General features: G+C 41.5%; 2 protein-coding genes across 2 annotated transcripts in view; one reads left to right on the forward strand and one right to left on the reverse strand.

Annotated features, from left to right (window-relative positions):
• Positions 1-23884, forward strand: part of MED12L (mediator complex subunit 12L) — a 317383-nt gene that overhangs the window by 96957 nt on the left and 196542 nt on the right. The gene's annotated exons all lie outside the window — the stretch shown is intronic.
• Positions 7913-10468, reverse strand: P2RY14 (purinergic receptor P2Y14). Its single transcript, XM_034780712.1, has one exon. The coding sequence runs from the start codon at positions 10449-10451 to the stop codon at positions 9459-9461; it is 993 nt and encodes a 330-aa protein (XP_034636603.1). The 5' UTR covers positions 10452-10468; the 3' UTR covers positions 7913-9458.

Raw genomic sequence — 23884 nt, forward strand, 5'->3', positions numbered from 1 at the left:
TTTTCAGACTTAAAAGTTTCAAGTGCTTCTAGTAAGTACACCTCTACCCCGAGATTATGCGACCTGATATAACACGAATTTGGATATAATGCGGTAAAGCAGTGCTCCGGGGGATGGGGAGAGAGGGGGGCCGCGTGCTCCGGTGGATCAAAGAAAGTTCAATATACCGCGGTTTCACCTATAACGTGGTAAGATTTTTTTGGCTCCTGAGGACAGCGTTATATCGGGGTAGAAGTGTATCTGAGCATATGGCTGTCTTTCTGAACCAAATTCAAGTTTCAAATCTTCTGAGGTTTGTCCAGGGACTACTAAAAATAGATGGGTTGATGAGCAGCAAAAATCTTCATATTTGCGTTTTGGAGCTAGAGAAAAAATCCAGACAGTAGAACAAGCTGTTGAATTTAGCTTAGGGGCCTGTGGTACTGACAGTAGTACAGAGAAACTAAAATGTATAGCAAACTCACTGCAGACAATCGTCAAGATCTCAGAAAGTTGAATGACATGCCAAATGGAAGTAGCTATCACCACCAAACAAAATACCCTTATTGCCTACAGGGTTGGGAAAATCCTTTGCAAAGAAACCACTCTGTGTCTGGTTTCAAGCTTAGTCACAAACTCAAAACTCAGACCCATGCTTGTCAAATGTTTGCAAAGGTTCATAAAGTTTTTGAGTGATCCTGGACTCCATTTTGAGCAAATGTGGGCTGAGTTATGGCTTCCCACCTAAGTCATGCAGAACTGGTGGTTCTATATGTTTTTAACATGAAACCCAAGGTGCTGAAATTAAATTTATTTTAAGATTTTGGAGTTCAAGTTGAACCCAGATCTCAGAGAACGTCCTCAGGTATCTAAAAGGAGAAGAATCCCCCTGGATCCAACAGGAGTGAAATGTCTCTAGTTTTCTGAAATCTTTCTAGTTATTCAGAAGGGGAGGAGGCATGGAATTATCTCCAAATTAATAAAAATGCAATTTATTTCATATTAAGATTTTGTCTTTATTTCTGGATCAGCACCCCCTCAGTATGCTCCCCTGTTTGTGTCAGTTAGTGAAGAAGTCATGATCGCTGACTGATCTAGCCAAAGGTATCAAGACACTTTTATTTTAAGCCCCCTTCTTGCAGGAGGCAATACATCACAGACCTCAGCCTTCAGTGTAGGAGAAAAGGATAGGACTTCCATCATAGTCAGAAGTTAAGAAGCAGTGGTATGACTCTAAAGAGTACAAGGCTGTATATAGCCCTTTCTCCCAGGAGGAAGAATGTTATAAATATAATATTCCCCATCTGATTAATTTGGAGTGTTAGTACTTGAATCCAGAAAGTTCACATCCACCCATCATTTAGGCCTTGATTCAAGAAAGCATCTCTATTTGGGAAAGCACTGAAGCACATGGTTAAATACTTTCCTGAACCAGGGTTTGACAATCATTTGTTAGGCCAATTACTGATATACAAGGTTTCACATACTTTGTGACCACACAGGGTATATCTGCTCTGCAATTAAAACCTGTGGCTGGCCCATGCCAGCTGACTTGGGATCAGCCTAAGGGGCTTCTTAACTGCAGTGTAGACATTTGGACTCCGGCTGGATCCCAGGCTCTAGAGTAGGGCTACCATATGTCCGGATTTTCGATCTATAAATAGCCGTCCGGGGGGGATTTCTAAAAATGTCTTGGATTTCCCCCGGTCGGCTATATATAGATTGAAAAGTAGCGGCCAAGCGCCGCTGGGCAAGCCAAAGCCCCTTCCCAGCTCCCCCCATCCCCTGCAGCCTTAGCACGCCGCCCGGCCCTGCAGCTGTCTTCCCCCTCCTCCCGTCCCCTGAAAGCTCTGCGCCCCTGCTCCTCCCCCTCCCCTGCTTCCCTCCAATCAGATGTTTGCGGGAAGTCTGAAAACAAGGAGGAGCAGGTGGGCAGCAGCAGGTAAGCTGGGGGGGGGACACGAGGAGGAGGGCTTCGGGGAGGCGAGGCATGGCGCGGCCCAGTCCGGCCCTGGCCGAGTGGCTCCGGCCCGGCTTGCCCCAGTCCCCGGGGCACCGGCCCCGGTTCCGTTCGAGCGGCACGTCCGAGCACCCCCAGCCCCAGCAGCTCTGGCATGGCTCGGCTCAGGTCCCGGGGCACCGGGCCCAGTTCTGGCTGAGTGGCACCAGCCGAACACCCCTGGCCCTAGCGGCTCCAGTCCTGGCCCCAGCGGGTCCAGCCTGGCTCGTCTCGGGCCCCTGGGCACCGGCCGAGCGGTGCCGGCCAAGCACCCCCGGCCCTGGCCCCAGTTCCGGTCGCGCATGCTGGCCTGGCCCTGGCCGAGCGGCGCCAGCCGAACACTTCTGGCCCCAGTGGCTCCGGCCTGGCTCGGGACCCAGGGTGGCAGCCCTGGTTCTGGCCGAGCGGCGCCAACCAAGCACCCCCGACCCTGGCCCCAGCGGCTCCGGCCCAGCTCGGCTCAGGCCCCAGGGCGGCGGCCCTGGTTCCGGCCCAGCACGCCGGCCCAGCCCCGGCTGAGCACTTGTGGCCGGGCCCCAAGCCCCGCAATCCCAGCCGGAGTGCAGCCCGATTCCTGGGCTTTGCTAAAGCCAGCCCTGGTCAGGGGACAGGGAGTGGGGGTTGGATGGTTTGGGAGTTTGGAGGGGGCTGTCGTGGGCAGGGGCGTGGAGAGGGGTTGGGACAGTCAGGGACAGGGAGCAGGGGGGGTTAGATGGGTTGGGGGTTCTGGGAGGGCTGTCAGGGGGACAAGGGTGTGGAGAGGGGTCGAAGGCAGGCAGAAAGCAGAGGGGGTTGGATGGGCTTGGGGCAGGAGGTTGCGGTGCAGGAGTGGTGCAGGATGCAGCAGGGGGCTCGGGGCAGGGAATTGGGGTGCAGGAGGGGTGAGGGGTGCAGTAGGGGGCTAAGGGCAGGGGGTGGAGTGCAGCAGGGGGCTTGGCAAGGGGTTGGGGTGCAGGAGGGGGTGCGGTGTGCAGAAAGGGGCTCAGGGCAAGGGGTTGGGGTGCGGGGTGCAGGAGGGGTTCAGGGTGCGGGCTCCAGCCTGGCGCTGCTTATCTTGAGCAGCTCCAGGGTGGCAGTGGTGCACAGCGGGGCTAAGGAAGGCTGCCTGCCTGCCTGCCCTGGCCTACACCACTCTCGGAAGTGGCCAGCATGTCTGGCAGTGGCTGCTGGGGGTGGGGTGGGGCGGGGCAGGCGGCTCCGCTGTATGCCGCCCTCGCCTGTGGATACCACTCCCATAGCTCCCATTGGCCGTGGTTCCCCGTTCCTCCACTAGGGGCCGCAGGGACATGGTGCCAGCCGCTTCTGGGAGTGGCACGGGCCAGGGCAGGCAGGGAATCTGCCTTAGCCCTGCTGTGCCATGGGGCTGGCAATCCTGCAGGCTGTATTGAAAGCCCTGACAGGCCGGATCTGGGCTGCGGGCCATAATTTGCCCTCCCCTGGCATAGACATATCCACAGTCTCACGGGCTTTTCTCCTGTGGCATTTCTCATCAGAGTTAAAAAGATTGAGAGCTGCTGCAATCATCCTCTCACCTGGGAAAGTCCTGGTGGGATGATTGCTTTGGTCACAGGGGTTCACTTTTGCTTCAGTCACTGGGGTTCACTTTTGCTGTGTTTGTTGTTCTGAATCCTGGAAAAATCTCTCTTGCTGTCACTTTTAAAGAGCAGCAGTGTGAATGTGGGAGCAAGAAACACACGTAGGTATATAATGCGGAACAATACACACATAGGAAGGAAGCAGGCAAAGTGCTGATTAGGTAGCTGAAAACAGTATTAGAATGGCTATATTGGTGGACATGGCAGTGTAAATGGAGATTCATATGGCATTTTGCTAGAGAGGAGAGTTACAAGGCCATTTGCACAATCACATTACAGGCGCAACCCTTCTGCTGTTGGGATGTAGGAGAACAACATATTCAGAAGCTTGTTCGGACCTCAAAAATACAGTAGTCCTGACATGGAGTGAGTTACTGATGAGATGAATTTGGCCCATTGTCTTTGGATCCTTGTCTTATGTACAATGTAAAGTTGTATGTTACGTAAAGTTATAAATACAGATGTCAATTTTAGATTTCTCTCAGCTTTGAATTCTTGTGTGTATGTGTGGGCTGAGTTGCCGAACTCCAGTGTGTCTGTATAAAGTTGGAAAACACACACAGGAGTTGGCATCTCACACACTAACACAGTCTAAGCTGAGAGAAATATGAAATTGACATTTGTGTTTGTAACATTAGTGTTTGTAACACCCTAACCATAGTAGAAAAAAAGTCTGTATTTTAGAGAGAGAGAGTGAGTTTGAAAATATAATTTAATGAGGAGTTGGGGGAAATCTTTATTTTTAATCTGGGATTTATGTTGATATTTAAATATTTACATGTTATTAGGAGGTGATCATTCTTGAAGATGTACTAAGTGTTTTTTTTTCTTATAGCCAGTTATTGTGAGAGCTGAGTTTAATATAAACTTCAGAAACCCAATACTTGGGGGACAAATAAAAATGAGTCCTGGAATTTTCCTTTATCCCTTTCTCCACATCCATCTTGTGATTATACGCTTTGTGACTAAAAACTGTCCGTAAGGAGTAATTGTTGAGAAGTTTTATTACCAGCATTCAGTCATGGAGTTCTTATGGAGGTTCTTTCATTTATAGTTTTCTTCCCGTTTGTTTGTTATGAGGAATCCAAGTCAACTCTGGCTCTCTTTGTACTGTCCCTAAGTCTCTTCAAGGAGGCTCCTGCACATCTTTTTGGGAAATGAGCAAAAGGAGGTTTTTCTGTATATTTTTAATCTCTACATATACCAGCTAGCAAGTTCAGCACACTGTGTCTTGTGACTTTCATTTGAAAGATTCATTTTTTACCCCATAATATATTTACAAAAACATCAAAAATTTAGATCCTGCCACAGTGGAGTTATATGAATTGTGAGCGGGATATTTATTTTGGGGTTGAGGGGAAGGGATGGAGTTTAATTTTTTGAGTTAAACACAAAGAATTGTAAATTATTTTGTAGTTCAGTGTAACTCCTGTGTATTTAAGATTGTAATCTCCTTAGGGAGGGGCGTAGTTCTTGTTTGAAACACTGCACTGTGTGCAACCAACCTGCTGTATAAAAATGGTAATAAGCAGGGTCTGTAAATGACCTAGTGCTGCACTTCATGGCAGCTAATGGCAGCTGTGTAACATGTGATAGCAAGTATCTTCCTTGACAGGCTATGGTGTAGTGCTTTTACAATGTATAATTAATTACTTTTAATTAATTCATTTTTACACAGTGCTTTAAAAATGTGCAGTGCTGTGTAAGCGATCCTGATTAGTTGATCTATTAAGAGATGTTCCTATTAAATATACTTCCATAAAAAGGATGCATGATTAAAACTTAAGAAGAAAATCAGTCATTTTGTGTGTGAAATCCTGACCAGGCTGAAGTCAGTGGAAATTCTCCCACCTGACTTCAGTGGGGCCAGGATTTCATCCTCTATGTTGGCAGAGTTTCGGATGAGCTTTCCTCCATTAAATTAATTCTCATTTGCTGAGTTTAGCCCTTGCTTCTGAAAAACGGTGGTGTTCTGTTGGTGGAGAAGGAATTTGAAGTCTAATTTGAAGCTCCAGTCCAAAGCATTAACCTAAATAACCCATTGCATATTAATGGGAACATTGACGTTTGTCCGGTTGTCGTGCGTTATCACGACAGGCTGGAGCAGGTGTATGAGCTGATGCATAAGTTAGTGTGAGATTTATGTACTCTACATTTATGAGTTTTATGTGCCAGATTTATGTGCTCCTATCAGGTCATCACCTCAAGAGTTTGAGTGGCTGACCAAGTGAATCTTAAGAAAAAGATGGTTTTGAATTCCATTTAGAAATTATGTTTAAAACCTTATGAGCAACTTCATTTTCACAATGCAAAGGTATGCTTTAAATCTCCCTTGGCTTCTCATGCTGCATGTTACCTCTACCCAGGAGGAGAACAGAGAGAGTTATCTCTGCAGTAGACACAAAATACATTTCAGTCCCTTACTTCTCAAAAGGAACACAACCATGTTATTACAGTGGAGCCCAGGGTGTCATGAGGAAGACGATTCTTCTATAGGGTACACTTCGTATGCTTATGTAGCTGCCTAAAGTGAACAGGCACATTTCTGTTTGGTTCTGAACCAGTGGAAGGAATTATAGAAAGTAAGTCCCTTTTTGGATGGATGTTGACAGTGGCATGACTGCAAGACTTCTGGCCATCTGGGGAGGCAGTTGGGGTAGATAGTCTGCTGAAGGTATGCATCTCACTTTCTTTCAGAGGTAAAGTTAATCTTCTTAGGGTATGTCTACACCCAGCCGCTAATTCGGCGGCTGGCAATCGAAGTTCTGGGTTCGACTTATCGCGTCTTGTCTGGACGCGATAAGTCGAACCAGGAAGTGCTCGCCATCGACTGTGGTACTCCAGCTAGACGAGAGGAGTACCGCGGAGTCGACGGGGGAGCCTGCCTGCCGCGTGTGGACCGAGGTAGGTTCGAACTAAGGTACTTCGAACTTCAGCTACGTTATTCACGTAGCTGAAGTTGTGTACCTTAGTTCGATTTGGGGGGTTTTAGTGTAGACCAAGCCTTAGTGTAAAATACATTTCTGACCTCACCTGCAAGACCTGTCCTTTCCAGTTTATTTAGCTTATTTTCAGTCCAAGTAAAAGTGAAAAGCATTGTGAGGGGAAGGGAGCAAAACTTGGTTTAATAGGTAGGCTGGTTGAGACTTGTGCCTGGTACAGACACCAAAATATAGTTGGATCAATGGCTATGAATGCACTATTCTGCATCAAAGTTACCCAGTGACGGATTGTTTTTTAATAAGGCAATATAAAGAAAATAAGCCCAAAATGTAGTATTTCTTTGAAGAAAAAAAAAATAATAAGCATAAAGCATAGCGAGCAGCATGTTTTCCATTGTAACTCCCTAATATATATCTAGTCGTTCAAAGTCATAACATGTCAACCTGTTGGGGTGGGGAGGAAAGATTTTTCCAGAATATAGATATGTTTGCATAAATTACTTTCTAGTAGTGAAGATGAGGTTTCACAAAGGCATGTGACAGAAGCAGTTTTCATGTCACTATACTAGTACTCTTTCACTGATCCTTTTGTTTAGATAATGCAGCATATATAAAGGGGCACCTATTAAGGCACTAAGTGCTCTTGCCATAAATTACAATAATAAAATGAAAATTGCTCACAAACCAGTAGATTTCCCTCCTTGACAAATCTGGATTTCTCTTGCTAGGAGGAGCTAGTCTACCAATGCAACCAGTGCAGTTTCTCTACATACACTGTTCTGTAACCAGACTGTCGTGTCAAGGAGACCTGAGGCAACATGACAAATATTGTTTCTGATCTTAAAAGAAAGTTCAGACTAGATATGAACCCAAGCTGTGACATTCAGATAAAAATCTAAACCTCTGTAAAATGTGGGGATGTGAGATTACGGTGTGGGACCACTTCCGATTCAAACAGTAATATCAAGGGGATTCTAGATGGTTTTCCAGAAATGTGGTGTTTACTTTCTAGTCTCCTAGGGCAAATCTGGCATAGGTCAAGAGTGACAAAAAGCCATTGCTGTGAGTTGGTGCTCTCAAATCAGTTCATGCTAGAAATGGCCTCAACAAACAGATTAGGGATTCAGTGAACGCATTTATTTACTGATTATCAATACAGCCCATAGCCTTGTCACCAGGATGCCTTATTTTTAGTTAAAAATGCATATTGGTTATGAACTACCCTTTCATCCTGAGAGACTGTCTTTCCAGAACAGTGGTAAGGCAAATTGGCAGGATCCCTGTTGGAAAAACTCATGTTGTTTCCAGAGATAGAGAGTAAAACGGAAAGCTTCCATTTCCAGTGGAGTCATCTGGAATCTTTTGTAAGCATTACATTCACTGGCCCACTCCCCATGTAAAATTATAAAATCCAAACAAACAAATCTAGCTGCATTGAAAAAGAGGTTTTATTTTTTTAGTACAAACACAATAAAACATGTGAGATGCACAATAAAACATATATACACACAAAAATAAATGAAATATGGGTAGTTTTCAGCCCTTTGTACAAAGAAAAACAATGTAACATAGTGCCAGAAACAAAGCAAAAATACAAAATCATTCTTTCCAGGTACAAAAATGTCCTGTTTTAAAGAGAAACTAATAGCTCTGAGTTTTAGGTACAAACAACTAGTTTCAGTAGACTTTCCTCGCCTCCTAAAAATTCACTGTTAGTCAAGTCACACCCACTTTGCCTTGCAGGGTCTCTGGTGAAGCCTAAACTGCATGCTAGACAGGGATTGTTCATCCTGTAGATATAGTAATGACTCAGACTCTTAAATTAGATAGGAATTTTCCATAAAGATTTCAAATAAAATTACCTCCTGTGGCTAAATCATTCTAGGATTCCCCAAGCTCTCCATAGAGCCTTGAGGATCTGAGCTTTGTTACACCTTTATTCTTTCCTATTTTCCTTCAACTGTCCTACGGTTGGCTGGGTGGAGCCGTCTCCAGAATCCTTCATCTGAGCTCTTCATTTTGGTAGAGATTAATACAGGGCTCTCTCTTCCCTTCAGGGGCTGAGTACTCTGACTTGGCCTCTATCAGCCATTCCAAAACAGTCTGATGCTGAAGTCAGAAGTGGTAGAAGATCTCCTCCATCCCTGAGCTGGGCAAACAACTGGTTTTTTTTTAAATCCAACGTCAGTTGCAAAAAATAGGGGAAAAAATCAGTTTGAGTTGAAATTGTTGAATCAAAAAGTCTGTTCCAGAATGAGAATTTGAACCTGGGTCTATCACATTCAAGATGGGTGCCCCAACCACTGGGCTAAAGGTTATGAGTGGGGGATAGTGTCACCAGCACGATAGCATCACTACCTCCTCATCTTTCTCCTCCTCCTTCCTCTAGCCATTTTGTGAATGCCCAAAACTATATTTGTGTCAAATTCACGAATAGTTGGAAGGCAACTGAAACTGCATTTTTCGTGGAGTAAGCTTTGTCCAAAATTTTTTGTCCAGCTTTGCTATTCAGTCACTCCCAAGCCCTTGTTGCTAGCTTGCACTTCTTATGTGCTCCAGGTTGGTTTATGGAGGCTAACAGGCTGCAGCTGTTGCGTAGTTCTGCTGGTTAATCCTTGCCCCTCGCATAGAACTCTGGCCTGGATATCCAGCTTTCTACTCCAGTCATTCTCCTGCCTGTCCTAGGCCACAGACAACTAATATATTCCATTATAAGAAGTTATAGTTTGAAGTAATCTGGAAGTAGTGCATAGTACGATATGTGGTAATACTTTTTAATATGGAAAACAAACAGCTGAAATGCTTTTTAAATTGACACCTTGTGTTTATTGTTGCACCTGCTCTTCGTTTATCCAATTCCTTTGTTAACTGCTTTGCAAACTGGAATAATTTTCCATACTGTATCTTATAAGGGATATGTGAATTTCTGAAATAATTATGCTGTCATGTAGTGTTTGACCTTCTGGATTTAGAGTTTTCTATTTCACCTGAAGTTGTCAACTTGAGATGCAGTTTTTGGTATAACTTTTCTCTAAAGGGCTTACAGAGAAATAAATAAATAATGGGATCAAGGCACACATTTGCAGCGGACAGTAACAGAGTAAATTCTTTTCCATAGTACAGATTTTTGCTTGACTGACAGGAGAACTGAGACCCAGTTTGACTTAATGTGTATGGAAGTCTGCAAAGATGATATGGCACAAAACAAATGACAAATACAAACATGATGCTGAATATATTGCGATTGATTTTTTCCCTAGTTACTGTTGAATTTCTCCTGAACTTTCTGTAGGAACTATATATTTTTCTTGTTATTGCACTGTAAAAAATGATTAACAGAAGAAACACAGTCCAGAAAATTCCTAGGCAAATATAGTTTGAAGCCTTATGCCACTGTAGACCAAGCTCACTTTTAAAAGTTACACACTTTCTGGAATTCTTCTCTGTAGGATGTTGATTAGTTAAAATAATATTTGGAAATGATAAAAACATGAGCAATGCCCATATGACTACAGAGATAATCTTGCTGTAATTAACTGTGTGAACAAAGGAGGTAAGCAGAGGCTTTACAATTTTGTAGTATCTGTCAAACCCTATGAGGCCAAAAAATATTATTCCAGCGTACATATTTAGGTAAAAAATAACAGCAGAAAATCGGCAGACAAAAATGTTGAGCTGCCAAGGCCCAATTTCTGAATCACTAAGAATTTTGAAGGGGAAAGTCAGACTCATAAGAAGGTCGGCAACAACAATGTTCTTGAGATAGACGACAAAGCTTTTCTTGCTAGGAACATGTAGAAAAATCCATGCTGCTACACCGTTTAACAGGATTCCTCCTATGAAAATAAATCCATAAGCTACTGGAATGACATGAGTAGTTATTATTGAGCTGTTAGTGCAGTTGTTTCCTGAAGCATTTACGCTTGAGTTGGACATCTTAGAATATTTCAGTCTGTGTTCCTGAAAGCAGAGGAAAAACAGTGTTACCAGTAAGATAAATTGGATGTATCTTACTGTGTTCATGTTGCAGTTGTTTCCATTATTATAAAGTTAACATTGATGTCCTTTGCTGTATCATCAGTATGCTTTTCAGGAACCAAAGTAAATATAATTTCCCACAAATGTGCTTAGTATAAATGTCTAATTGCTGGTGTTGGTCCACTCTTTTGGCTCTGTCTATGAGTGAATAGTATTGTTTTAAATAAGAAAACAATAGATTCTATAAGTCCTTGATGCCTTTCTGTGAGTAGGTGCATGTTGCACATGCTAAACCCTGTTCTTGTTCAGGAGGTGTATTGCCCCCCCCCCCCCCGCCCAAAATGGGGAAACTTGTAGGACGATCTGGTTAAAATACCAAGGTGATCATTCACTTAGTGATCTCAATTTTGTAAATTTTGGGTGTCTACTGGAAGAAAAGCCTACTTACAACATTACTGATGTTAGAAGAAAATGTAGAACAGGTATTTTTTTTAAATTTTCAGCACCGCTGATTTCCCAGCACCTTTAGTGGACTACAAAGTTGCACCCTCTGACCATGGAGGGTTCCAGACACAGCAGAATCTATGAAGTTCTGTTCTGCAGGAGTAATATGTAAGGCATGTAGTGGAGACAAGATTGATGCTAGTGGGGGCGAGATTGGTGGATATATCCCTGCCCAGATCCATTGCCCACTAGGGCTGTAGAGGCTGCTCCAGTCCTGAGGCTGGAGTAGCAGCTGCATAGTCACTCAGTTGATACTATGTTACTTGGGGAGTAGGCTGTCTTCCGGTCATGCCCCCATGGAGATATCAACTCCAGTTACTTGGGCTAGGTACTGGGAACAGGATTTGAAGCACTGTATATGTGGTTTAATGAATGCAGATATATGCAGTTACAAAGGTCTGGAGTTTTGAACTCTAAGGCCGGTATACTATAGATATGCGGTATGTTATTAGAAGGTGTTAGGGAGGGAAATGTTGCTTCAGCAAATTTTATATTCTGTATGTTGCACTTGTAAACAAGAGGCTGGTGAAGAACACTAGATAGTGCCAGCATTCCTTATGTTCTGCTGAAGGAAAGTCTTAGAGCAAGCTGTGCTAGCTGCACTTATCTTAGTTGTTAGTAGCACAATTATAAGGATACATTTGTACACTAGCATAAGGTGTAAGCTAGAATTGTCTTTTAAGGCTCCCCAAATTAAAACATAGATCATTTCTTCGTGGTCTTCAGGAAATCCCATCTGCTGCCTGCTCTGCTATTGCTTTTAAAGGTTTACGTGAGTCTATTTTTCTTGTTAGGAACTGAAAAACCAATGCTGTATATTGCTGCTGTATTTGGCAAACTAAAACTTTAAGAACAACTGAGAAAACAAAGCTCTCTGATGTCCCTTTGAAAGTAAAGCTTTTGCTTGTTGTCATAAGCTTGATTTGCAATGGTCACAAGTGAACCAAAAGTCAAGAATATCAGATCCATGGGATCTCTGTGCGTGGGAGGCTGGAACTCAGACACAAGCTTGTGGTCATTTTAAATACACTACATGGGAAATTTTCTTAGAAATAGAACTGCGTAGTTGGGTCACTTTTTTGCATACTGTATTTGAAACATCCCTTTTAAAGAGAGATTGTCAGGTTTTAAGTCAGTCACCTTTAACTTGGAATAGGATGGCATATGGTATATCAAGGGTCCCAAATTCTCCCAGTTATAGGTTCAGAGGCCCACAGTTAAACCTCTTCCTAGTATATGCATCCAAAGGTCAACAAGTTTAAACTCTAGCTGTCAATTTTAATTGGGAAAAGCTGTGTGTGTGTGTGTGTGTGTGTGTGTGTGTGTAAAGGTGAAGGGCTGTTAGACTATAGTCATAATATTAATAGATGGGGAGGATCATTAAAGGGTAATAAGGTTAATTCACCTAGAGCTTGGGAAAAAATGATCAAATATAGGAAGATAAAAAAAACTTGCTATAATTTTCCCAACTGAAATGGCTAAAGCTAGATACCTAAATCCCTATTTAAGCACCTAAACATAGTCTTATTTGTAGATGGGCTGGGCACCCACAGCTCATTTTAAATCGATGGGAGTTGCAGATACTCAATATCTCTGAAAATCAGACTACTTTTATTTAGGTATTAAGGCATCTGTGTTTGAAAACTGTAGTCCTTGGCTACTGTCCTCTTCCCTAAACCTTTGTTTGTACTGTATATTTTCTGTTTAGACCGTAGGCTCTTCTGAGCAGGGAGCTGTCATGTTTGTCAAATGCCTCAGAAACATTCGGGTGCTACATAGAAAATGAGCTCTATGCACAAAAATTTAGCTAACAGCAAGTGGTTCTGTATTAGTAAAGAGTTTGGGCAAGTTCAGGTGATAGTCCTTGCACAGATCCCACAGACTCTGGAGGGTTGTCTCGATGGTGTTGGCATCAAGAGGTGGGTATAGAAGAGCTTTGTATGTTGTCTCTAGCTTAAGTCCAAGACAGAGGATTCCTTAGAGGAAGATTAAACTTTCAATTTGTGCTTAGTTCAGCTTCATTTTAACAGTTATATACACCTCTACCCAGATATAAGGCTGTCCTCGGGAGCCAAAAAATCTTACCACGTTATAGGTGAAACTGCGTTATATTGAACTTGCTTTGATCCACCGGAGCACGCAGCCCCACCCCTCCGGGGTGCTGCTTTACCGTGTTATATCCGAATTTGTGTTGTTATTGGGTCATGTTATATTGGGGTAGAGGTGTAGTTCATAAATATATTATCTAGACTATACAAGCTGGCTATATCTAGTGAGTGGCTGAAATCACACACAGGACAGAATCTGCAAGTCAACTGAAACTAGTAGCATATCCTTACCTATCTTCTGATTTGATAGGTTGTAGTGGTCATTTACCGAGGTGTCAGTGTTTTGAGGGAGTTTTGCATCCCAAGGGACAGGGACTTTTCCTTTCTTGGGTAATCTGTACATAAAATGAAAAAAATATAGTTGTGTGTCAATGGTTACATATCTCCTTAAAGAGTATTATAGGGGGAGCTGACAGTAACCCCTGCATTTAAGTTGCCTAATATTTAACATTATAAAAGATTGTGGAGACGTTTTATTGCGAAGCTCTAACACTTCCATTGTTTGTAGCAGGCCTTTAAAATTTGGCAGGGACAAAGGCCCAGGGCTAGAGACTTCTATTTTGCACATTGTATGAAATTCCATTCAGGTTTGACTGAATTATAACCTGATAAACGTAGTCATTTCCCTGCTGTGGCTTATGTTACTCAGGAAAATTTTGGTAGTGCCTCAAAATAACTACGAACGTTCTAAGAGCCAGGCCCATGCTGCATTGGAAAGCCAGGGAGTTATTGGAGCAGCCAGGGCCGGCTCCAGGGTTTTGGCTGCACTAAGCAGCCAAAACCAAAAAAAAAAAAAAAAAAAAAGCTGCGATCACGATCTAAAAAAGCTGCGATCACGATCTGCGGCAGCAATTTGGCGGGAGGTCCTTCACTCCCAGGCGGAGTGAGGGACCGTCCGCCGAATTGCCGCCGAATACCTGGACCTGCCGCCCCTCTCCAGAGCGGCCGCCCCAAGCACCTGCTTGAGAAACTGGTGCCTGGAGCCGGCCCTGGGAGCAGCTGTCGTGAAAAGGTGTGGTGTATATAGCCCCAGAGTCCCATATCCTTCTCTGTGGACACCACATGAGGCTCACTATATTTTTGGGGAGGGGAGGGACGAGCTGGGCTGGAGTCCTGTAAGTTTCCTGGCCCCACCATATAGCACTAGCAGCTCATCTCTATCCCTCTTATTTAAAAAAACAAAAGTCTTTAGCTAACTCAGTTTTTTAAAATCTTTATCACAAATGTAGAACACTTTTACACTAAAACTACTGTATTAATTATCCTTTTTTAATAGTGCATTAGAAAATCCACTTAGTTGCTACTCTATTTCTATCCTCATGTGAGAGCAATAATGCCTAAACAGACTTTATTCTTTTTTGCTCATTGGTATTGGAAACTGTTATCCTTGAACAGAAGTTCTTAAAATAGCCTGTGTAGTTCTTGTTGCCAAGGCTGTATCTTGCTTTTCACTAATCACTGTGGTCGTATACTGCACATTTGGTTTGGGTATCCCATGAAGATGATGCTAGAATTCTGTACTATACATCTTTATTGTTTATAAGTGTGTATCTGCATACACAGCTGTCTGAACAGTGCTTCAAATATATCATTTTTAGGCTTGCTAACATGAGTAGCAAGTTTCTCTGACTTGATGCGTGCCACCACCACTCTTCAAAAATAAAATTAAAAAGCAATATCTTATGTAGTGATCCAATATCAAAGATCCTAATGTAATGGCCTCAGCACAATAGCTGCTCCACTAAAGAACTCCTCATTTTCTCTCTAGTAACTCATCATTTTCTTCCCTCCTATGCTTTGACAAAAAATAGATATGCCCCTGTGCCGCTGCTGCTGCTCCCCTCCTCTCTATGGGGAAGTTTGTGGCAACTGGACCTCTGTAACCACAAAGCCATTGGCCATGTCCTCCCACTTTCCATTGCATATACTGCTGTTCTGTGGTGGCTCATGTGAAAGTGGCATAGAGATCAGCCCAACCACATGTAGGGGATATGCAGTCCTTCATACTTGTTCAATAGCTGTCCCTCACACGGCCGCAACAGGAATGTCTTAGTTCCAATATTGATAGGGGTTTCATATTTACGTAGAAACAGCCTCTACTAAGCTTAGAATTGACACCTGTATGTGTGTTTTTTTCTTATCCAAGACAGCATAAGTTTCCCAGTAAACCACTATCTGCCATTTGATTTTAAGTGTGTGGTTGAGGGATCTGTCTTTGTCAGTTAACTTGGAGGTGAGGGTGATATACCAAGTGAAGGTAGGAAAACAGTGTCTTTCCTTGCGAGTAAATTTGCTGTGCGAGAAAGATTATAATACACACATTGGTTAGCAAATTTAATTAACCAGTTTCCTCTACTAGCTTTTTCTTGGTTCTTTGGATTTGTGTTCCTTACTTAAAGTACAGACTGTACAACTATTATGAATTTGAGTTTTATTAACCAAAATAGCTTTGAAAGCAGATAAGAAATTATGGAAAGCAAAATAAAGATTATCAGATGATAACATTCACAATATTGAAAATTGAGCTTAACATGGGATGTTATAATTTTCAAGAGATAAATGAGTTTAATTAATTCAAGGTCTCATTACAGTCTTGTTTCAAAGACAAACTTTTATCCTTGTTCTACATTAGTCTGGGGGGTGATTTTGGTATCAGCATGGAACTATGGATCTTTAAACATAGATCCAAGTAGGATCAGTTCATATGTAAACTCTGTGCAATTGCCAGTCACACAGATAATCCGGCCTTATGATCATTTAGGCTTTAAAATATTTAACTTCATATTGACCTCTCAACATACCATTTAAATGTATCAGTTTATTTAGTACAAAGCAAACAATTTATTAGATAAACAGCTGTTAGAAATATAATATTTATCTTATTAATCTATTTAAAATAGATAGCATCGCCTGAATTGTATAATACTTTGTGGTCAGGTTGCCTAGGCAATGAGACTTCCTCAAACTGAAAACATCTATTAAAATAATGCTTTTAGATGGATTTAATTTTCTGATATAGTTTCTTAAAGCTTAATTAATACCCTTTTAGATTTATCTAATAAGCTTATACCTTGATACTGTATGAAAAAACCTAGTGTGATCTACTCTGTCTCTGTTGCACATAAGTGTAAAACATATAAAATGGAACAAAAAGGTAAAAGAGGAAATTACTGCACAGCTTAGCAAGAGTTTGTGGTTATCTGACTGGTTTGCTATTGTAGATACTCAACCTGTGTGAAACACAGAAACTCCTGTGTCTGACATGCTCTAAGTGTTTAGGGCTAGAATATGTCAAGATTCTGGCCTTTGCAGCTACATGATTAAAATGCTTGTATTCCTTCTATATTTAAATGCCTATCCTTACCATACATGGATTCCAAAACCATAGACTCATTTCCTGATGTACTACGACTTGTCTGTCAAATTCAGAAGTCTAAACATACAGTTCATAACCTCCTTTTTACTGAGTACCAAACAAGATTTGCACAAACAATCAGGCAAATAACATAACCTTTGACTTCTATGTGTGAGATGAAAGACTAATTTTTTTTCCTGCTCTCTTCCCTGATTTTTAAGCATTCCTTTTCTCATCCTGATGCAAATGGCTGCTCTATATCTACAGAAGACATTAGCAGGCTATTTTTGGAAACTAGTGCAGCTGCTAGATCAGTTAATAGGCTATACGATTCATGGGTGCAGGAATGGTTGACAATAGTTATTGGCTCTGGAATCCTCTCTGAATGGGAAAACAGTTCTACCCAGGGTGGCAAGACCATGCCGGATGTTAAATTTGAGTGCTTTGGTGTCATGAAAAAACCTAGATAAAAAGGAAGTAGAGTATTTTTTTTTAAGCCATAAACATTATACAGCAGTTACAAATTATGCTGCAATCCATATTGTGAGGTATAGCTATTTTTAAAATACATTTTATATCATAGTTTGGAACACAGGAGGTGCCCTGGAGTATGTGTAGGCCTCAGCCAACCTTGGGTGCTTGAGTGCCTTGAGATAGAGCTCAGCACATCCTGTTCTGAAAACCCAGGCCCTGACCACTTCAGCTAAATGAGGCTACCCTTTAGTCACCTGCCAGTCTAAGGCCTTTAGCAGAGAGCTGTGGTACACATACACACTAGCCAGTTCTTTATGGACCTGCCTACAGGAGAAAAACTAACTATTCTGGATAATGATATTTAGCAGTGTGTTCTCCCTGGCCTGCTTCATTTGGTATTGAAAATGGTTTAACTGTTTGAGAAGATCATGGAGTTTAAGGCCAGAAAGGACCACCAGATCATCTGGTCTGACCTCCTGTATATCACAGGCCACCAACACCTCCCCGCGTCCACACACTGAACTCAGCAAGTGAAATTGGACCAAAATGTTACAGACCATGGGAGATTAAACTATTATGTGCCATGCAGAAAATAGGAAGGACTGAGGTTCACCAATGCCAGAAGCCCCTGGAATGGCAGGGAATTGATGAAGTGGAATATACCCAGATGTTCTCTGGCAAGAGACCCCATTTCCCACACTGTAGAGGAAGGTGAACCCTCCCCCACCCATATCCCTGTCAATCTGATCTATGGCTATCAGTTAGATCCTGAGTATGAGAGCAAAGAACAGGCCACCAAGCACTTGTGTATGAGAAAATTCTCAGGACCACCTCAGAGCACTGGCCCACCCCGACCAGCGTCTCATCTCCAGTTGTGGCCATCTCTGAAGCTTCAGACAAAGGAGATGCTCTCTTCTCCCCCTACCCCCCGCCGCAAAGAATACATTTCAGTGGAAGAGTCCCTTCTGACCCCTGCAAGCGACCAGCTGAAGTGCTGAAGCATGAGATTTTGGGAACAAAATAGATGAGACAAAATAGATCCAACATAGTTACAGAAAAAGCATGGTTTACCTTGACTAAACTAACTTGAGTTAAAAGCACGATTGCCCGGTCTACAGTAGGATTTTAATGTGTGCTAATAAATTTAGTTATGTTTAAAACTGCACCTTTTCCCCTAATGTGGGCATGGCCTTTGAGGGTAAAGGACAAGAGAGGACCTATTACTGAAAAACATTCAGTAATATGTTGTTTTCCTAAAATAGAGAAGGTCTACAATACCTCCTTGGCTGATTAAAACCCCAATCTCTAACAACATTCTATTAAGTAAACCCCTCTCTTTCCTTGTCTCTGAATTTTCTAACTTCTTACCATGATATGCTAAAAAATTAAAATCCCACCATAACTTCATTGTTTTCATCATAACTCATTAGTTTTACAGTTTCATATATGTAAAGTTATTTCAGCTATTTCAGCAGCATCATTTTTAGCCAGGTTTCTCTTTAGGAGTGTGCATTGCATATGTTCCCTTACGTTGGCATGTAGAATACATGCACTGCACATCCCTCTTCCCCCAGTGAGGGTATAAGTAACAGTGTAGATGGTGAGGCACTGCTTAGATGAGTAAAGACACGCTTGAACTCTTAGGGAATGTCCCCTACACAGCTCTCTACAGGCCCAAGCAGTGCCTCCCCCATCTACACTGCTGTTTCTAGGAGTGGAGTGTCCAGCTGGCTCACCACCGCCGGAATCTTTCCCTAGTGCCAGACTCTTTCACTGTCATGTGTATCTGTGCACTGCAGTGTGGATGCACCCTGCTTTTCACTTCAGCATATGGGTACACGTAACCTACACACCGCCACCAGTGGTGTGCAATGTAGACATACCCTGTGCATAGTGTGCATATTTTTATATTGCACTATCTAGGGCTGATAATGATCAATGAAGATTTACTGTAACTTAACATAAAAATCTCTCCAAATTCTTCAACTGTGCATGATTTGGTCCTGCTTCCCGAAGGATGCATTCAATAATGGAATAGCCATCTTCAGTTCGTGTTTACACTAGTTTCTTATTTTCATAATCAAACATATAAATCACCTTGCACCCTGATGACAGCTGTCCAAGGACAGTGATTTTAAAAAACGGGTTTACACCTGGAAAGTGAACCTTGTAGTGTAAAAGAACTTTCCTTCAGTTCGTAAAGACTAGCCAGGTCATGTTATTCTTTAACGTAATGGGCTAGTATTAATTTTCTGTCAGCAACAGGTTTTGTTAATCAATTTGTAAGCATTTGTAAATGGCTAAGCAGCTGGTGACCACTGCTTATCACACTTTTTCTAATAGTCTTATTAAGCCCTTGTGTTCCCTCCATCTTTCATTGTATCCCCCTGTTGCCTCTCATCTTATACTTAGATTGTAAGCTCTGTGGGGCATGGACCATGTCTTGGTACATGTTTTTACAATACCCAGCATTCTAGAGACCCAATTGTTGATTGGGAGTCCATTAGGCACTACTGTAGTACAGAAAATAATTATTTTACTTAAATTTGTGGGCCTCAGATCATCAGACCTTGCTCAGCTTCCTCTGTCAGGAAATCTTTTACAATAGGCATGTTTAGTGTGGACAGTTTTTTATAATGGAGACTTTACAGACCACACTTATTACATTAATTTAGGTTATAACAGACACTTTATTGGCATTTATGAGTGGCTTCTTATACCCTGAAGGGAAAAGCAGGAGGGTATAGAAATCAACTGCTGTAGATACCGTTAATTTTCTTCTTAAAAGTAGAACACCAAATTCACCGAAACCTAACACAAAGCTCATGTAGTTGGGGATGGAGGACACCTAAAGGGTAAAGTTTTGTTCGCTCACTGCAGCACCCATTTGTAGCCAGTTCATTTGTTGTTACTGTCCAAGATTCCCAATCAGTATCTATCCTTGCTTTTCCCCCTCAAAGTGTAACATTGTCTCATTTTACTGATCGCTAAAGGTTACCATTTTCTTTCTGGAGAGTCTGTTCTTGTTTCTGAATTTTAGACTAGTCTCTAAAGTAATTAAATAAGCATTTATGATTAAAGGGCTAGATTTGTTGATTTGTGCAAACTCCTGTACTTGCAGGAAGGCCCAATGAAGTCAGTGGCACTTCAGGGGTCCCCTTTTTTTGCATGTAGAGCTATTTGTAGCATCTAGCCTAGATATTGGACTTATTTCCAATATATGAATTAAGCTTTGAAAAGCTCCCGTATGCAGTCAACCACAAGGTATTTCATTAATTGGAAAATAGGGGGAGTAAGGGGAAAAGTTGACGTGGGCATGTGATGTGTACATGATGATCCTGACCCTCAACAGCAGAAGATTAAAGAGAGATAATATTTGGCATTTAGAAATATCAGCCATATCAAAATTTTGGTTCCTTTAAGCCATGTAAAATACTTTGTATGCATTAACATTTTTATTGTCCTTGAAAGTGAATATTTGAGGATGCAAGAGAAGAGGTATTTTTTAAGAAATGGCAAATGAGAAGGAATTAAAAATATTCCTTTTTATAATTTCATGTCTGTTGAATAATATATCTAACTATTTTCATAAAACTCCTTGACTTAATATTAAAAGCATCAGACAATGGAAACCTTCCTTAATTTTAAATATTTATATTCCATTGATCACCGAAAACTAAACGAAAATCTTGGGGTGGGGAAGGGGAAAGCACTGCTTAAAACAAGAAAAGGGAAAAACAACAAAAGCCCACGCTTTAGGAAATAAACCTTAAAACTACATATAAAGATGGAAAAGTCCTTACCTGTATATCTGTAGGAGGTCAAACTAGATGATATTATATTTGCATGCTATGTGAATGATTTCCTGTCCACACTTACTTTATCATTTTAAAGCATTTTCTTAAACACATCTAACTAATAATTATAAATGTATATTAACAAAAATGTAGGATTGTATAAAATATATTTTTAAAAGATGTAAAATTAAAGTGATCTTTTAATAGGAGAAGCAATTAAATATAAAACTTTACGTATGATTCTTGTTGCTAGTTTAAGGCTAAACAAATATATTTCAGGAGAAAGCATATACTAATGTATTGGAATATATTACAGCAAAATGTTTTAAATTATAGAGTTTTCTTTCACTCACCAATTATTATGTAATCTTCTCTGTGGTATCCGTTAATGTTGTTCCTTAGAAATCAGATATACTCTCAGTTCTAGAGTGAATATGCTTCACTCTGTTTCCTGCATAATCTTCTTAAGTAGTGGTAGTGCTTGAAACTGCTACTTTAGTTCCCAAACTGAAGTATTTAAAGGCTGGTTCGCATTGTCTTCATACTTAACCAAATGTGGTTTAAATGTCAAGTACTGCAGATGGCCAGTACTATTTTTTTAATACTTAGATGTACTTCCAGGAAGCTCAGCTTTGAATTGTATTCAGAAGTTACAAATTTGCAACGTTTGGCAAAACACTAAATGATACAAAGCTGTTTTTTTTTTTTTTAAATTGTTCTCATGCCTAGCTGTGACCTTCTCTAAGAAGTTAGTAAATTGCTTCTGTATTTATTAGTGGAAGTGTTCTAAACTGGAGGTCACGGGTTGCACTGCAGTTGCTTGCAGTGTGTTGCGAAAATCAGAAATATTTACTTTGAGGAAAAGCATGATACATCCTTGGGTTTTTTTTACATCTTATGATTACTCTAATCTTCTTGCCTGCCTCCCTCTCCACATGCTTTACTGGTAGGTTCCCAAATCAACCACAAAACCTGTAAAATTAATGGTGATACAAAAGTATGCATTCCTTACATTTGATTTTCACTTTTTAGTTATTTTCTTGGGAAAGCTCAAAAAATGTTGGCTTTTTTCCCCTTCATCCCTAAAACTTACTCTTGTATTTTTTTCCTCCCAGGTTCACATTAAATATGTATTATGTTCATTTAAAAAAATAAAAACAATGTTGTTGTTGCAAAGTCATGTGATCCAAAAATTAGGAAATGCCAAATTAAGGTTGCCTGTACAACCTTAGTTTGGTGCATCTGCATTATGATAACTATGTTTCCCCCAAAGCCTTCTGCATAATTCAGTGCACAGGATGGATAGTGCGTTTATTGAATGGTTAGCTATTTAGTTGCATTTATGCTTGCCATTCAGTATGTGATCCTATGCCTTATTTATTACACAGCATCCAAACCTTGCTCTGAGTACAGAATTACTAATTTTCTCGTGGGCTTTTCTATGAGTGTCCATTACTGTAATATTAGAATTGTTTACAACCATTAATGAAGTTATCTTCACAACACTCCTATGAGATAGAAAGTGATATTACCCTGTTTTACCAATGAGTAACTGAGACACAGAGATTAAGGCCAGAATTGTCAAGTGACCACTAATTTTGGGTGCTGAACTTGAGATGCCTAGGGACTGATTTCACTCTACAATTTCTATAGCATTTTATGTTCAATGCACAGCTCACATAGATTTTGGTTGCAGTTGTGAGTATTCAGCGCTTTTACAAATCTGACCCCACGTCTCAAGTTGGGCACGTATAAAATAAGTAACATTCAGTTAATGGCCACCTAAAAAAATTTTGGTTTACGGGACTTCACAAGCATCACATAGAAACTCTGTGGCAGACACAGGGATAGAATCCAGTTCTCCAGGGCAGCATTCACCTTCCTTAACAATGAGATTATCCTCTCTTTTCCTGCAGTCCTCTTGCCTCATTCACTATACACCTTCCAACTTCTGCAGGGAGGCAGGGTCCTGTGGACAACTGCTTCCTCCACTACACACCCCTGACTGATTACTTGAGCACTGTCCTTTCTGTGCACTGAAAGAGGAAAAGATCTTGAAGGAAAAATGGTATGTGCTCATTAATTAAAGACTATCATAATGCATATGTGCAAGGGAGTAGGGTGGGTGCAAATTAAGGTTGCACAGGTAACCTTAACTCTGACATGTCCTCACTTTTTGGTGCTTTGTAACCTTAATGTTCTTTTAACATAGTTCCTGTGTGTATTTTCCTAGGTTTTTAAAAAAGCAAACTGAAAAAAAAAATAGAAATTCTGTCATGTGGAATCATACCAAGCCTTACATGGGTCATCAGCAGGGTTGGAGCTTTTAAATCCACAGCACAGACCTCTGCCACTTGACCTGTGGAGTAACTGATAGCAGTAGCAGGTGGTTGTTGTCTGTGTGCACCAGCACTAGAGGTGGCCGAGGAAAAACTTTGACAGTGGGTTTCACAGGTATTTCCTAGATAGCAGATTAATGTTGACTCAGAAACATTGACTATTCCAAATTCTGGAAGGGGTGGAGTATGTTCTAGTGGTCACAGACCCTTCTTTCCTTTTCCACCCTATCTGCCCCCTCTGCCTGTGCTCCTAGCATGTACCCATTTGTATCCTCTCTCTGCACTGTTTCTCCCTTTTAACGTGTCTGTTTCTATCCCTCTAATTTTTCTCTGTCATCCCCTCACTCCCTGCCACTGCCTTGTTGCCCTCTGCAACCTGTCTCTGCTTCCTGCCTTCCACCTTCTCCACATGCCTCTTAGTTGCAGTCAGGTTGTTTCCTCTTCTGTCTGCTCTCGGTTCCTGTGCCTAGCATGTGCACAGCTCCAGCAGCTGGGAGGAGCAATTTTAGAGGCTTATAACTTGGCCTTTTACCGTCTCTGGGAAAATCTGTCCAGATTTGCCATCACATGACTGTCACCATGACCCTCCTGCCACAGCTCCAAAATATGGTGGCTCTGGGGTGTCTTAATGAAACAGTTGTAAGAGGTTTTTTAACTTGTAAAAATGTATTTTCCCCTCACCTCGTTCTGAGAAGGAGCTACACTGTTTTTGCTGAAACAGTGCAAAAATGTCACTCTGAGGCAAACATCTGGCAAGGGAATGGTTGAAGATTGGTAAAGTTATACACAATTGAAAACAAGCTCTTAAAATTGA

Source organism: Trachemys scripta, chromosome 9 (assembly GCF_013100865.1).
Source record: "Trachemys scripta elegans isolate TJP31775 chromosome 9, CAS_Tse_1.0, whole genome shotgun sequence".
NCBI lineage: Eukaryota > Metazoa > Chordata > Testudines > Emydidae > Trachemys > Trachemys scripta.

Coding starts and splice junctions, on each gene's coding strand:
- P2RY14 (XM_034780712.1), bottom strand. CDS start 10,451: ATGTCCAACTCAAGCGTAAATGCTTCAGGAAACAACTGCACTAACAGC.